Source organism: Callorhinus ursinus, unplaced genomic scaffold, assembly GCF_003265705.2.
Source record: "Callorhinus ursinus isolate GAN/ISIS: 27379988/994484 unplaced genomic scaffold, GSC_fseal_2.0 scaffold1, whole genome shotgun sequence".
NCBI classification, from domain to species: Eukaryota; Metazoa; Chordata; class Mammalia; order Carnivora; family Otariidae; genus Callorhinus; species Callorhinus ursinus.
Window position 1 is genome coordinate 7,823,359 of NW_027397063.1, and position 16,724 is coordinate 7,840,082.

The 16,724-nt window shown below is 41.8% G+C and overlaps 1 protein-coding gene across 3 annotated transcripts in view; it reads right to left on the bottom strand.

Annotated features, from left to right (window-relative positions):
• Nucleotides 1–15,989, bottom strand: part of MAP3K7CL (MAP3K7 C-terminal like) — a 37,616-nt gene extending 21,627 nt beyond the window's left edge. The window contains exons 1-4 of one of the 3 annotated variants that reach the window (XM_073891339.1): nucleotides 15,733–15,989; nucleotides 15,165–15,218; nucleotides 13,548–13,656; nucleotides 830–891 (exon numbers count right to left, since the gene is read on the bottom strand). In XM_073891339.1, the coding sequence (XP_073747440.1) occupies nucleotides 830–891; nucleotides 13,548–13,656; nucleotides 15,165–15,200 (207 nt within the window). In that variant the 5' untranslated portion in view covers nucleotides 15,201–15,218; nucleotides 15,733–15,989. Of the gene's footprint in view, nucleotides 1–829; nucleotides 892–8,336; nucleotides 8,456–13,547; nucleotides 13,657–15,164; nucleotides 15,219–15,732 lie in introns of those variants that run through there. The other 2 variants (XM_025872329.2, XM_073891350.1) reach the window with 2 other exon arrangements.
• Nucleotides 15,990–16,724: the final 735 nt, after the last annotated feature.

A 16,724-nucleotide genomic window follows, 5' to 3' on the forward strand; every position in this document is an offset into this window, starting at 1 on the left:
AAAAATCAATACTTAGAGGGGGAAAAAAAAAGTAGTGACTAAATAAATGTCTGTGTGCAGGATTCAACACCCCTATTACATTTGTCTAAGTGTGACTGCAAAGTGAGATACTCAGGAGCACATCTGGCCCACGGCCAGTATCCAGGTCTTCAGACAGAACATCTTCCTAAAGCCATCTTTGCCTGGAATCCCCATATATCATCTAAAGAAAGTTGAAATGTCATAAATTAGCTCCTTTCAAATGATTCTGGTGTACTGAAATGGGATCTCTTTGATAGGTCATCTGTAAACTACACACACAAAATAGTTTTCTCGCAGATCAAACCAGACAGTATTCAGAATGTTTAACTTAAAATAATTGTATTCTACTGAAAGCTGTCAGAGGACTGGGGAGGGGTTGGGGTGAGGAAGGAAAAGAAGATTACTCTGAAGCCCCCTCTCCAGCCCCACCCCCGCCCAGCACAAGTCACCTCTGCACAGTTTACCACTAAATCACTCATTCAACATGGGCCACAAGCGCAATGGCACAGAGACATTCTCAGGGAAGGAAGGCAGGGACCAGCCCTGTTCCCACGCTCCAGAACTCCTGATAAATAGGAGCTTGCTTATGCTGTAAATTCTGGATATTCTGGTGTTATAGCCAGATACGTAGACAGGGATATCACATGCGAGTTACAGGACTTTGGAGCTCTAGAAACGGAATCCTTGATGACTTGAAAACTCCCCGCTCTGTCTCCAAGTCAGTCTTTTCTCAATGACGTCACTTGTGCATTCACTGTATCTTGTGAAGCTAAAGAGGAAAAAGGAAAGACTCTGGATATATCCTTACCTGTAGCTGCTGGTCTAATTCTGGAAAGACCAGAGGAATGGCATCTTCAGGAGGTGTATCATCTAGAACATGAAAATAAAAGGATTCTTCACTATAGAGCTCTTTCTCTCCTGGGAGGCGTCCTGCTCTCACCATCTTTGGATTTATACAATTAAATCATCAGTATATACTGCTTTAATTATTCTCATCACTTCAGGTGGGGACACAGAGGATACAGAAGACAATCTTGTTCATTTTTGGTACAAAACGGAAGCCTGGAGAGCATAGCTGGCCTGGCCAAAATTTTGCAAATATCAGAATCCTCAACTGTTCAGTCTGGTAGCTCTACAATTAAGAAGCACAATATTCTCATGGTAGCCAAACCCAGATTCCCTGGTGTGCAGGAAAGTGCTTTAACAAGGCGCTAATGAGGTGATCAGAACAACCTCAATGGGACAGAAGAATGTGTTAGTGAAAAATAGAAGCTCTGCTCTGAATGACTCCAATGGGGGCAAGCTTTGGTGTCCTTACCACAAATCACCACCACCAGGCAGTTACCCAGAGCCTCGTTCTGGGTTCCGGTGAGCAACAGGCAGCAACCCAGTCAGGGGGTTCTTCCCCGCACGGCAGGCAGCAGTCCCCACCTGAGGCCGCGTGCACTGCCTTGATGTGGAGGAACCCGAGCGAAGACAGCCATGGCCACTCTGTCCCCAAATGCCTTACACTGACTGACTGGCAATAGGCAGGTGTCGCTGGATCAGAAGATGGTCTCAGAAGCATCCGAGGAAACCTGAGAGGAGTTTGGCCTAAAATATCCAAGTCACCCCCAAATGTCTTCGAGAACATACTGTGACCCAGCCACACAACTAGAGCACAGCCCCTTGTCAGCAGAACCTCATATGTCCAGGCGGGCTCTGGTGCTGCTGGGCCATCCATTCCCACCCCCTCCATGTTGGCAACACCTACCCCGGGACAGATGACTATGAGGATAAGACAAAAGACAAGTGAAAGAATTGTTTAAAAACCAAATCTGTTTTACACTATAACAAAGAAAGGAAAGTTCATGGCTTTCATGTTCTCACTATCATAACCAAATCTATTTATAAAAATGTGCTGTTCTGTTTGAACAAGAGCATGTGCTATGGGCCATATCCGACGCCAAAGCAAGTCTCCTCTCCCTACTCCTCGACAGCATAGTCCAGAATAACACACAGCATGCACGGAGCTCCTGGCTTCTAAGGCAGTACAATTCTTTGAAGGCACCAAAGATAATTACCAGGAAGGTAATTCAAACAAGGACAGTATTTGCCTCTGCCAAACACCTCAAGGGTCACAGCAGTTAATAGCTTCTGGTATATTTTAGTCAAGAGTAGTATAATAATACTCCCATTTAAAAGTGGCTTAAGACAGTGATAAAGCATCGCCCAATTTGCATGCAATTTTTCCTGTGCCTATGCCAGACTATGGATGCCCACAGGTTCACTAACTCTGTTCTGCTTCACACAGCAAGTAGAAATGGGGAAAATCTCCCCAAGACCTTGCTGCAGGCTGCAGGACTGAATCAAGAGGACCCAAGGAGATCTGATCCCCAGGCCCTCTGAGGGCTCTCTTCCTACTCAGAATGACAACTTCTGTCGGGTACTGTGGCTCTTCAAGTCCACCGCTTCATCTGCAAAGAGTTGGCCAAAAGACAGACATATTCACTTGTTGCTACTGACCCTTTACAGGTAGCCTTCATTATGAAACCTGTAGTTTGTAAAACTGATGTGAGTCTAAGGCACATTTAAGTGTACCTCAATAAAATATCAATAAGCCAGACATCATGATTATGTCAGTTCATTGTGTCTGAGGCCAGAACAACTTGGCACAGGTAAATGGGAACATATTATACTTTGGCATCCCACCCCTAATAATCACAGATGAACAGGCACTTGTTAGAAGGAGAAACCACTTCTGTAAAGTACCAGAATAGATAGTGCCTTCCAGAATCCTAAAAGTCAGCCAGGAAGGGAGCTCAAGGCTTCCTGGGATTTAATCCACCTTACTGCCTGTGAAGTCACACTCCTTCCTGCTTAATTATAAAAAAGAAGAAGCAAGTTACTCAATGGCTTCACTGTAGTAAAGTAAATAGCCAATACAAGGTATGCCCCAGAATTAATACAGTGCATTGTAGAAATCTACATCATCACCTATAGTCAAACCGTGGCACTTATAGGTAAGCATGCTGATAATTTTGTGGACAAGGCTGAAGATTGGATCTCTTGAGTTAAAAAAAAAAAAAAAAAGTCTAACTCACTGACATAGAAACATGTAACGAGGGGGCACCTGGGTGGCTCAGTCGTTAAGCATCTGCCTTCAGTTCAGGTCATGATCCCAGGGTCCTGGGATCGAGCCCCACATCGGGCTCCCTGCTCAGCGGGAAGCCTGCTTCTCCCTCTCCCCGCTCCCCCTGCTTGTGTTCCCTCTCTCACTGTCTCTCTCTCTCTCTCTGTGTCAATTAAATAAATAAATAAATAAAATATTTTTTAAAAAAAAGAAACATGCAATGGATGTTGTAATGACAAGCAAAATAAAGATAAGACTTTGGTTAAAGAATGGTTCACGTTGGCTTAATCCAAGCGGGAAACGGCAGCAGAAATAAGAAAACCGAAGACAGATGTAAGGAGACAACCGAGAGTCTGAAAAGCCAGGCCTGCCTTCCACTGCCTGATGCCATCTGCTTCGTCTGGCATCCCTGCCGGCCAGAAATTTCAGGGCTTGCAAAGCTGCTTACAAAGCTGCTCTGAGTTGATGTGCGGTGTGTTTTCTTTTAAACAGTGGCTGCCTTCTTTGACTGGTTTTAAAAATAGGCAAGTATTCTAAAAGCAGAATGATGAATCACAGGATTGGGCCAAAAGGAAAGAAGGAAAATGATTCAGACAGACTAGTAGCACAGCTGTTCCTCCAACATTTGGCCAAATCGTTGTAAAACATTTTGACAGTGACATTGGATCGGCGTTCCTGAGAGCAGTTAGGTTTGTTTTGACAATTCAGAAGCACAAAGTGGATTGTACAGTAGCTATACAAGAGAAGAGACCTTCTCTCTGGCAAATTTGGCTTTTTTTTTTTTTTAAAGGAGAGCAGTTACCAGATATGCTTATAAAATGACAAAATCAGAATGCAAGTACATTTTTATTAAAATATATTTATTTACCAAATAGTCATTGAATGCCTTTGATGTGCGAGGCAGGGACTCGGGCTCTTGCTAAATTGGCAAATTTGTCATGTTTTTTTCATGTATTATTATTAAAAAAAAATTCTTCAACTTCATTTTTCAAAATGCCACTGTGGGCTTTAGTGGTCCAAGCAAAATGTATCCTAAGGAATTTTTAAAGAACGGAATATAAAGGAAAGAATTTAAAGGGTTGTTTTGGGGGGGTTGTTGTTTTTTTGATAAGCAGATGTTCGCTGCCTGTTTTGCAAAACACAACGTGACTAAGTCAATGGTACTTAAGATAGAACTTTCTTATTGGTATCCCAACCACTATGACATGCCATAGTACATAGTCTCAGCAACCCTGGAACAGCTGTTGAGTTGCTTTTGTGGTTATTCTGTTTCAGATTTCCTGAAATTGTCTTCTCTCTGTTTCCCTGTGAATCAGGTAAGTGGGACCCACTGGGTCTGTAATCCAAATCCTCACTGTTATTTAGCAATGAGAGCTATGTGGTCAGAATTTTCAGAGAATGCTGCAGCTGGACGGGACTAAGCCATCATCTGGTCCAGGACTCCGTGCAGAGCAAAGGACAAGGGCCCCAACAAAGGAAATGAGTTTTGTAAGACTAAGGGGTGTTTCCCAGCCCCGAGCTCTTCCCTATCCTACTCTGCTCTTCTTTGCTTTCTGGTCCATGAGCTCCCTGACTTTTGTATTTCATGAGACAGTGAAATTTTCCTCAAAACATTGGGAATCATGCCTTAGAGTGTCCAACTTTTTATTCAGCTGGTGAAGATGACTCAGAACACCTACCATGTATCATTAGTATCTCTTTATGACAGAGAGAACATTTTAGCCCCCAAATCTTAAGACAAACATAATCGTAGAAAAGTGTCCAGTATAATGGATAAATTTAGCTTTAGAGACAAAAGCAAACACACACCAAGAAAACCTCACCGCCGTGCCCGTATTCCTTTTGTTGTACTTCGGAGAAGTGACAACTTCATCAAAGCCAGACCAGGCCTGCAAAGCAGCAGTTGAGAACCACTGTTCTAGGCAACATCTTGACTGGCCTTTGGGATCCATTATCTCCCCCTTCCACTGGGCTCTCCAACCCAGGCCTAACTGCAGGCAAATCCTTGGTAGGAAGAGTTTAGGTTTCCACACAGAGAAGACCTCAGGACGGAGATAAGCCACGGTTAGAAGACATTCCCAAGCCCCACCCCACTCCCCAGCCAGAAACTCAAGAGGCACCCCTGCCCAGAATCCATTCCATTTGACTGCATTTTCTGCAGTCAGGGCTGGTCCCATTGGCATGTGTGCACGCAGACACACAGAGCCCTTCCCCCAGGTGTGGCTCCTGGTGTAATGCTCTAGCGAGAGTACTTGAAATTCTTGGGCAAGCAGCCCTGGGTTTTAGTACTGTGCGTCCACAAATTACGTAGCTATCCTGCCCGCTGGAGTCCTGAAGATAATCCTTCGGGGCACTGGGAACAGACTCACACTTAGGAGGCAGATGGCTTTGGGCATCGGCTACAGTGCCAAGGCTCATGCAAAAATATTCCTGGAACTGTGGAAGCTCCTAACCACTCAAGATACAGTGGGTTAGTCCACATTCTGTAGGGCTCAGGTCAGCCACTTTTTTAATGTGGACAATCAACATAATCTCTTCGAGACTTGGTTTCTCCTCTCCTGTCTCAAAAACTTATTAGTAAAGGAATGCATATGTCAATTCAATCAGCCTAAAGCCAGGCGCCTAGGAAATAATCAGTAATAATAATGAATATTTAATATAACTGAGCTTACTTCCATTCCTTTTCAGCATAAATCCAACCAAAGGGGTAATGGGGGGCAAGGCACCTGCGCGTGGATGTGTGCATATGAGAGTATGTGTATGATGGTGAGGGTTGAAGGTATTATTTCTCATCTGAATAATACAGACAGGAGGCAGGGTGAGAATCACTGCTTCTGATTACTTAGCTCTCCCCACGCCAGTTAAGAAAGATTTCCCTGGTGCAGCCACAACCTCAGGTCTCCTGGGTTTTCTATCTTCATTTAAATCTGAATTTAAGAAGGGTTTCCCTTTTACTTCCCTATCAAAGCAAACACTTTCCATATGAAATATTATTTAAAAATTTTTAATTTATGCCTGAAAGGTCTTTGAGTACTTTCATTTTAAATCTAAATCAAGATTCATATTTTAGTTTTAGAAATAAGTCATCTAAGGCTGCCAACTTACATTACTAATGTATCAAAAAAACTTTTTAAACATGTCTATATACCTTGGTTCTTGTTAGAGCAACACATCATTTTGAGACACATCAAAAGCTTTTTGAAATTTTGCTTCCTGCTTGTTAAACACTGGACGTGTGAACCTTTTAATACACATTGGATTTTCAGGGCCCATCAGATTAAAAGTGCAGACATGGGTACGGATTCAGGCAGTGATTTGGTATGACACCTAACAGATTGCCAATTCTTTATAATTAATAGTAATCATCATGTCACCTCAGCCAGTACCTACAAACAAGATCATACATCAAGGGGCACCTGGGTGGCTCAGTCGGTTAAGCATCTGCCTTCAGCTCAGGTCATGATCCCAGGGTCCTGGGATCAAGTCCTCCATCAGGCTCCTTCCTCAACAGGGAGCCTCCTTCTCCCTCTGCCTGCCGCTCCCCCTGCTTGTGTGCTCTCTCTCTCTCGCTCTCTCTCTCTGACAAGTAAATAAATAAAATCTTTGAAAATAAAATAAAATCTTTAAAAATAAAATAAAATCTCTAAATAAATAAAATAAAAAAAAAAAAGATCATACATGAAACAGACTGAATGAGATTTCTCCACACAGAGAGACCTCATTCAGTTTAAACACTTTTTTTTTTAGATTTTATTCATTTATTTATTTGAGAGAGAGAATGAGAGAGAGAGAGACCATGAGAGCGGGGAAGGTCAGAGGGAGAAGCAGACTCCCCACTGAGCAGGGAGCCCGACGCGGGACTCGATCCTGGGACTCCAGGATCATGACCTGAGCCAAAGGCAGTCGCCCAACCAACTGAGCCGCCCAGACGCCCAAGACCTGATTCAGTTTAAAGACAGGTTTTATGTTTCTTAGAAACATTCATCTAGCCACTATTATTGTAGCTAAGTTTGTGAATCTTACCAATTTATTTTTTGTAAGAATAGTTTTACTTATTTAGCCTATAACATATTTGCCCAGAAACATTTCCTTCAAAAAGAGCCAGGGGGAGGTATATTTATTTCTCAGCACACCACCAAATAAAACTTACCTCTACTTTTCCTCTTTCCTGCTCTATAAAAACATATCAGAACTAACCTTTCTCCACCATTTCCCATGACTGTTGAGGAAGCTCTTTGCTGTCAGAAACAATCATGTTTCTCTCTCATTACATGGCCCTTACTTCAAATGGGTATTCAAGCAAAAACAGCCCCAAGGGCCCAGCTTTGAATCCCTTCCTACTACTTATTAACTGTTTGATTTGAGGCAAGTTCCTTAACCTCCCTTAGCCAATGGTCCGCATCTGTGAAATGGGTATAATGACATCGTCCCGCAGAGTTGCTACCAGTCTAAACTGATGAGATGATATAAGTAAAAGCATCTAGGTATTCAACAAACAATGACTTCCGTCCGGTTTTTGTGGCCTTAAGCACCAGATACCAACCGATAAATCCAGCTGTATCTCAAAGAACCTTCATCTGATATCGGAATAACAAACTCAAAGTGGTTACAGATATTGTATTATTGATTTTATAGTATTTAATGATTACATTTCCACTGTGGTTCTCAACTCTGTGCTTCATGAAAGATGTAAATATAGGAGACTCCTCCCCCTTCAATTCCCATCGGACCTATGAGGGAGTTTGACTGCTTGTTGTCACAGCGTGCTGAGACAGCTTTGGAGGCAGGGTCAGAGTTAGGAAAGGTGACTTGAAAGAGCTCAAAAAGGCTCCCCAAGCCCCTATTCTCCCAAAGACCATCCTCTCTCTTCCACTGGCTGGCAAAATTCCAGGGGGGGCTTTAACCCTTGACTTCCTACCGATTCCCCTGTGGATATTTAAAATAACAGTAATAATAATAGAAAAAAGAAAAAACACCCTGAGAGTTTTGTTTTTTTTTTTAAAGTAAACCTCAATATTCATTCATTTAATGCTTAGTGGGAATGAGGTTTTCCAAAGTCTTTCCAGAGAACAAGGATTGGGAGCATGGAGCGAAGAGAAGACAGAAAACATTAGGGCCCTGAGGAGGGGGAGGGAAATAATACCTAAAGGTACCAAAGGTAGAAAAAGTTGAAGGAAAGCAACAACGACAAGAGACACTTCACCTGCATCACGATTTTCCTGAGAATCAGTTGTGCACGTGCACATTCGACATTCACACAACGTCCAGTGAAATTAGATTCCACGGTCACTCTTTCAGCTGCTCCACATGGTTCCCACTGCCACACAAACACTCTGATATGTAAGGAGAATAGTACTACTTAAAAGAGATATCAACAGAATGGATCCTGGATTTTTTTTAACTAAATGTCATATGATTAATTCAAGTCCAGATATGAAAAATTCTAATAGCTTGAAAGAATCTTTTAAAAACAAAATGTTGAAAGCTACTGACTTGGGCTGATACTAGTATCCTTGACTCCTTCTTAAAAAAAACCCTAAAAGCTTAACAACAACAACCACCAAAAGAACCCCACAGCCAAGGTCTAAATTCACACTTGAGTGTAGCAGATTTTATAGCTTGACTGAAATAAAGAAAACGCTCAAGTAATGAACATGAAATCCTCATGTCAGTCCAACTCTAAATTCTCTCCAGCTGGAGAAGAGCCAGTGATTCTCTAATAACCCAAGAGATGGGATTCATGTTTCTCTTCTGCATATTTTCTATTGGGAAAACTAACTCCATGAATGTCCCAATTTAGAAAGTTAACTCTTTGGAATTCCCAGTTTAGAAGTAATGTCAATCATATCATTAGTTTGTTAAAAATAGCCATTGCTGCCTCCAGGAACTGTGGTTAGCTAAGTGTTACTTAATGAAGGCTTCTGATGATAGGCTAGAAGTGGTGATTATATTTTAAAGGGCTTTTTCTCCCCCCCTAAAAATTTGCTTCCTGTATTTAAGCCCCTGGAGGTCCACCGTCTATTTGGAGTCTTGTGGCACATTCTGCCATCAATAAGTCATGATCAGCTCCCCATCCAGAGCCAGTCTGTCACCAAGTCCTTTCAACCCTCCCTTCATAATGTACTCTGAATTCAGTCATCCCATTCCATCATCTGATCCAGGCACTCAGTACTCTGTCTCTGTACCATTATAAAAAGCCTCTTCCATTCTCTCATCTCTACACATTCCAGACTGTTCTACCAATCGAACATTTACCATTTTCATCCTATCATTCCCTTGCTCAAGAACTTTTGACACTCGATTGTTTCTGATCAAATCCAACCCTGTTGTTGAACTTTTAGGATTATATTGTTAACTCTAGTTAATGGCTATATATACAGATATTCAAGGTAAACCTCAAAGTATGGTTCATTAAATGACATGCCACTCTTCCACCATTCAAACCTCTGCTCCAGTTGACAAGAATTTTACTATTTGATGAATATATCATGCTCTTCCTGACTCTTAGGTTTTGCTCAGTCTTTTTGTTTGAAAGGAAAAGGAAGAATGGTTAAAAGTTGTATAGCCCCCATTTTTGGTACCTGGTACCCAGAGATGGCACCTTTCCTACACTGCCCGTCAATACCCCACCTGTCTTCAAGAGCAGGTTGACTATCACATTTCCCAGGAAGATGTTCCCATCTGCTCTGGGTGACACAGATTTTTCCTCAATTCCCTTTGCCTTATGAAACCCACAGGAGGGATCATGCCATACTTCGTATTTGCACAACTCACCCACCTTTGGGAGAGCACTAAAGCATAGAAACTAAGTTCAGCTAATTGATAAGAGGAGAGGCAGGGGTACCCCAAATCCTCCAATTGCAAAACCAGTCTTTAAATAATCTCAGGCCAGTTATACTATAAACTCTATCTTGACATTAAGTAGATGTGGGAGATATAGGTGAGACATAAAACTGCTTAAGACGCTTATATTTTCCTTAATACTCCAGAATCAATTATCATAGGTACAAGGACCAGTCGAGTCCTTAATTTGTGTCAAGCACTATGCTAAATGCTTTACCTATATAGTCTTCTTTAATTCTTACAACCACTGTGTGAATTATCACTATATACACCTTGTGGGAAACTGAAGTTCAGCAAAATTGAGTGACTTACCCAAGATCACACAAATAGTGATGGAGATGGGTCTAGAAACCATGTCTTGAGGACTCCAAAGCCCTATGTCCTTAACCTCTACATGAAATCATCTCAGAAAAATATGCAAAAAAAAAAAAGCCTAATATAACGAAAGGAATGAGCACTCTTTTCTCATGGACTCTGCTTACCCCTCAACGATAAATCCATAACTATGGAATTACTTCCCAAAATTCCATCTTAGTTTCCCCATTTACTATGGAAATCTAGGATGCTTGCCTTTGTTTTCCCCCTAAATGTGTGGTCTAGAATGCACTGGAATTCAAAAGGCATGCACAGCGTGCGTGATGGCAAGTGTTGTTCTCCATGACACTCCACAGGCTCCATAGTCAAGAATTCAGAGGGAGTGTCTCCAAATATCTGCAAAGCCTCTTTCTGTGCACTCACAACTTCATATGCATGCAGAAATACAGATTGCTGGACCTCCATCTGTCCCTACTGCCCCAGAATATACAGGAGTAGGGCCTTGGAACATGTATTTTTGGTGAGCGCTCTCAGGTCATTATTTTAAGAAAGGTTGAGAAACGCAGAAACCCACTCCTGCCTTGGATTCTCTAGTTAGATGCCTTTTTAGAGATATGAGGACACATAGATCATAGGAAAAAGTTCTTTTTTAATTTTAGCAGTTTCTTTATAAATCTTCCCAAGCATCTTTTTGTGGAACTAGAGAGTATGAATTACTTGAAATAAATGACAACCCCTTTTTGAAGCTACCGTATTAAAAAACATGAATTTCAAAAGTGGGCATTCTTGGGACATTTGAAAGACTGGAACGAATCAATCTAAACTGACTGATTAAAAAAACATATAAGAGCTCCTAGTCAGGGGCTGATAGCCTTCAAAGGATGATGGCAAATTAATGACAAATTGTATATTTTGTATTTCAAGGAAGAATATATTTATGCAGCCCAAAGATCAAGATTCACCTCTCCATGCTCTTTTCTGTACATAAATTAAATTTTGTTAAAATAAAGACAAGGAGGGTGCCTGGGTGGCTCAGACAGTTAAGTGTCTGTCTTTGGCTCAGGTCATGATCCCAGGGTCCTGGGATCAAATCCCACATCAGGCGCCCGGCTCAGTAGGGAGTCTGCTTTTCCCTCTGCCCCTCCCCCTGCTCATGTGTATTCTCTCTCTCTCTCCCAAAAATAAATAAAATCTTAATAAATTAATAAATAAAGATGAGGAAACGGTACATTTATTTGTCTCGTCCAAAATTACGATATAATAATATTGCTTGGAATAAATAAGCTTTATATACTGAAATTGTCTTTGTAAGACTGCTGATCGTAACAAGACTTGTTCTGCTCATGTGGACATGATCACAAGGAAGTAAATTATACTTCCTTCTCCCAGATTTGGGAGCTTACATGTATCTGTCTTGAAAGCTAGCCACTCAAGCATGAACTATTCCTAAAATCTTACATTTATGAAACGCATAAAAGCAGGAGGGGCTTTTCTTTTTCTTTTTAGAGTAGTGATATAGAATAATAGAGTTCAGATTCATAAGTCTAGAGACCTGCATTTAAATCATAACTCTGTTAACCTACTTACAGCATGGTCTTTGGACCTCAAGCTCTGTGTCTGCAAATTGGTAATACTAATGTCTACATTGCATGGTTATTTTTTTTAATATTTACTTAGTTATTTAAGTAATCTCTCCACCCAGTGTGGGGCTTGAACTCAGGACCCCAAGATCAAGAGTCACATGCTCTGTCAACTGAGCCAGTCAGGCGCCCCTACATTGCATGGTTATTTTAGAGATATGCAATAATACATATGAATGCCTAATACAATAGAGAAATGCAATTAATGTTAGTCATCATTTCTTTGTTGGGATGGATTGGTTTGCCTTTTGGGAGGATTTCCCTTCACCACTGTGTTTCAAGGCAACCTGAGTGGAGATACCAGGACAACAGCAGGCCATGAGAAGAGGGTTGAAAGAACAGACAATGAAGAGTCAAGGCTTCACCTCTTCTTACTCTCGAACAAATCCTCCACTGGGGGCTGAACAATCCAGGAAAATGGGGGCAGATGGGCTACCACCAGAATCACTTGGTATAAGTAAAGCCTGAATTGGCTGTATAATGTCAGACTTCACAGAGCCCAGATGCTTACTTTGCATTATTTTAGGGATAAACTTGCTTCTTTTCAATTATTACTTCTTAAAATATTACCCCTACATGTGCAGTGTAGGAAGAAAAATAGACGACTGAGTAGGTGAGTGATTGATTGATAGGTAAACAGAATCAGCCCTCAAAAGACCCAAGATTGAAACAGTAGTGTTGTTTGAGTGTGTGATTGTGGATTTTAACAGATGACAGACTGAGAGCCAAGGCTGATGCCAGTGACAGAGATCCAAGGGTTCCCTTCTCACGTCTGTGACCTCACACCACCTGGGGTCCCCGTCATAGGTGGTGTAATTCAATATGTGTGTTAAGAGGTCACTGAAGGGAGTCATAACAAAGGGCTCCAAGTACGGCAGCCTCACCTCAGACCTTACTATTTCAAAAGGGTCTGCCTCACCTGTCCCATTCATCACTCTGGCTGCAGTCTGTTTGTTCGGCCTGAATTGTGGAAGCACCAGTGAGAAACCAGGCTTTGGAACTTGGGCTCCAAATATTGCTGCTGGAACCGGGACAGTGATATTTTTACATCACTAACCAACTGCCAGGGCTTTAATAAACGTCTCCTCACACAGTTTCAATGATGACATACGTTGGAATCGTTAGAAATTGTTATAGCCCTGGGAATTTTATAATAAAGAAAGTTAAATGGGGAAAGTAAAAAGGAAGGAGAAATGTGCTAAAGCACCCAGAGGATAGGAGGCTGGGGCGGCATCACCAGAGGCATTTCTGGAAGCCACACTCCAACGATGCTTGATGAAAAAAATCACACGCCCCATCATTAGATCATGCCAGGCATGCATTTTTTCTTTTTGTTAAAGATTTTTTTTTTCATTTGCCAGAGAGAGGGAGCACAAGCAGGGGGAGCAGCAGAGGGAGAGGGAGAAGCAGGCTTCCCGCGGAGCAGGGAGCCCGATGAGGGGCTTGATCCCAGGACCCCGGGATCATGACCTGAGCTGAAGGCAGATGCTTTACCGACTGAGCCACCCAGGCATCCCCAGGCATGCATTTTTAAACACCCTTTGTGGAACAGGAAAAGATGACCACAAAGCAGTGACGGGCAGGGAGGTGGCCCTCTCCCTGCATGCAGAGCGTACCTGAGGCATTATCGAGGCTGAAGGCAATGCGTACTGGCTTATCCGCAGGTACCCTGGCTGTGCTGATCATGTGGGCACCTGAGCTTTGGCCTTCCCCTGGGTCTTCCAGCTGTAAGGACAAGAGAGAGCCATTGTCACTTATCCAAGTCATCCCTCAAATATTCAGAGGATCTTGGAAATTGGAGGGAAAGTTAGTAAGCATTACTTTCTTATTTTGAAGATACTCCCAGTTCCTAGCTTTCTTTCCCTACATGGAAAGTATTCACCTGCCCCATTTAAAATTCTTTTTCTGGCTTATAAAAAAAAAAAAAAAACCTGTCTTGGAAATACATATCTAGAATGAAATATACAAGATAGAGCAAAATCTCCACCCACCTCACTTTTTTAGTATCCCTTCACACACACTAGTCCAACCCTGGCCCTTCCAGGTCTTATATAGTGTTTTATTTTTAATTGAGGAGGATAAAGAAATCCTAATAGGGCATCAGATGGCTTCATATTAAATTAGTCACACTCAAAAGCCTAAATTGGACCTGAATTATTGATCTGAATTATTGAGTGGTAAAGAATGGGTGATAAAGAATGTATCAAGGACCACTTCAAGAATACCAAAGTCTATTTTAAAATATCCCACAGTTATAGTATGAATATTATGTGCTTTAAATATCTATTTAACTACCTGTGAATCTATCAAACACATATCAGGTTGTACATCTTAACAATGTATGATACAAGCAAAAGACAGAACTTAAAAACATGCTATTGATGTTCTACTGTACCTGTGAAATTATCATTAATAAACTAAGATCGAATGAATGGAAAAACATCCTATAGATGAGTTGGGATGGGCAAAAATACATGCATATTTCCTTGTTATAATAATAGAATTTAGCCCAAATACATTTTAACCAAGATATTTGATAACTTTTGTACAATGGGACTAAGGAAAAGAGATTGTTATAAATACATGATATCTTCATTATTTAAATACATATGTGCAACTTTTCTATTTTTAATCATGCTTCCCTAAACTCTCTACTTTCCTTCTCATGTAGACAGTAAACCAAAAACTCTGAGTGATATTTTTAGGAAAACATCTCTAAAAATGGCAAAATATAAATCATCTCTTTAACCATCCTCAGCAAGATTCTGGGAACTGTTTATCAGGACATTTTCTCAGAGCAAGGTTTCCAACTCTTTCCCATAACTTTTTTGTATCTAAAAATAGTGTCCAGAACACTGAATTTTGTTTTTACACTTATTTATAGAGCAAACTCAAATGCATACATACACACACACACACACACACACACACACATATATTTAGACATACATACATATGGAATCATCCTACCCAGTATATGGAAAGAGAACAGGATTATATTAAACACCTAGTATAGCTTTGGAGAAAAACCAGCAGCTGTTTATCACCCAGTTAGAATCATATTTGGCCCATTCATTCAAAACCACAAATAGCAATGAACCATAAAGCACTCCGAGTCATGTCCTTCTAAGTTAAAAAAAAAGTAATAACATGAAACATTCAACGTAAGAAAAGGGTAATACAAAATTGCTGTTACTTGACTCAGGATATGTTTTATCTTAGCTCTGACATACATTTCTGTGTAGTCTCCTCTGCTTAGAATCAACCATCTTGTTAGCCACCTGTTCCTAGGGAATAGAACAGACTGTCTCAAATTTAACAAAACAAACAGTAAAAAAAAACCCTTAAAGTTGTAGCTAAGAGAAAAAGTCTGATTGTTATGCACTGTCCCATCACCGACCCATTTTATCCTAACATCCTAACAGGATGAAAAGTGCTCCTCTTTTGGCTAAATTTCCCAATGCTTTCCTGCACCAAGAAATAAAGCACGAGAGGTGGAAATTTGCCTCGAGGTTTCCAGCGCCCGGGGAAATGAAACTGGTAAACACAGCTCATTAGAGCCCCTCCCCTCCACACAACGGAGAACATCTGCCTGCCTCGGAAAGGATGACAGCAGCCAAGGGGGCTGGATTTTGAGTTCCACACGGTGTTGGCCAGGAGAGCTCCTAAACCAGCTTGCCTTTTCATCACACCGCCTGTGGGAATGGACCACTGCTGTCCTCCTCTCCGCTGTTAACAGAGCTTCAGTTAAGTTGCTGGTGCCCCGAGCGTTTAGTTCGGTTTTCACACCTGCTGCCTTACCTCACTTAGTTGAGTGTCTGCACTTGTGTAATCCAGGGCCAACCACTGCCTTGGCCAGTCGTTGCCTTTGTGGAGCGAAGACCTAGTAAGAGAGCAGGCTCCACCTGCTGCATAGCAGCTAGTGACAGTCTGAGGGGCAATGACAGCTGTCAGGGCAGTCCCCTGCTACCTGCTCTCCCCCAGACCCCTGCGTCCCACGGGCCTCCCTGTTCCGCTTCCCTCCGCAACCCCTCTCTCCTTTCCTTGCCTCTCCACCAGCCAGGATGTTGTCATGCTTCTAGAAAAAGCAAGTGCAAAAGAAAACCCTCCTCCTGTCAGAGGCATTGATAAACAGCAAGTTGTGGAGAGTCCAAATGTTTTAATTCATTAGTCCTGGCAAACCTAAAATACAAACAGACTTGCTTCACAAGACAGGAATGTCTTCAGCGTGACCCAATCGGTGTCTGTGTCTATTCCAGCAAACTGGCAAAGACAGCATGACTCCAGTCAGCAAAAATGTCGGCAGCTCCAATCAGCTCAGCAAGAGCCGGCCAACTCCGACAGACCGCAGGCTGACTCTCAGATGATAGCAGCAAGGATCCCGGTTCAGAACGTGAGGTCTGAGATGGAGCGGCTGATGGGCTTGATGACTTGATCCCATCTACAAACGCACCCGACTACAAAACCAGTCAATGGTGAAAAGGAATGGAGCATTCGATTTGTTCATCCTCTTTAACAGCTATAAGCCTGCAGGTACTTTAGTACTTTAAAAGAGTTGGATGATGATGTTGCGGTCAAATAATTAAAGATAAACAAGTATTAAGAGAATGCAAAGACAAGCCATAGCTGAGAAGAGTAGTCTTTGCAAACTAAGTACCAGATAAAGAGCTAGTCTCCAAAATATAAAAAGAACTCTTTAAGCGGTAGGAAAACAAACAACCCAGTTTTTTAAAAATGGGCAAAAGATCTGAACAGATACCTCAGCAAAGATGTACGATGGCAAATAACCATAT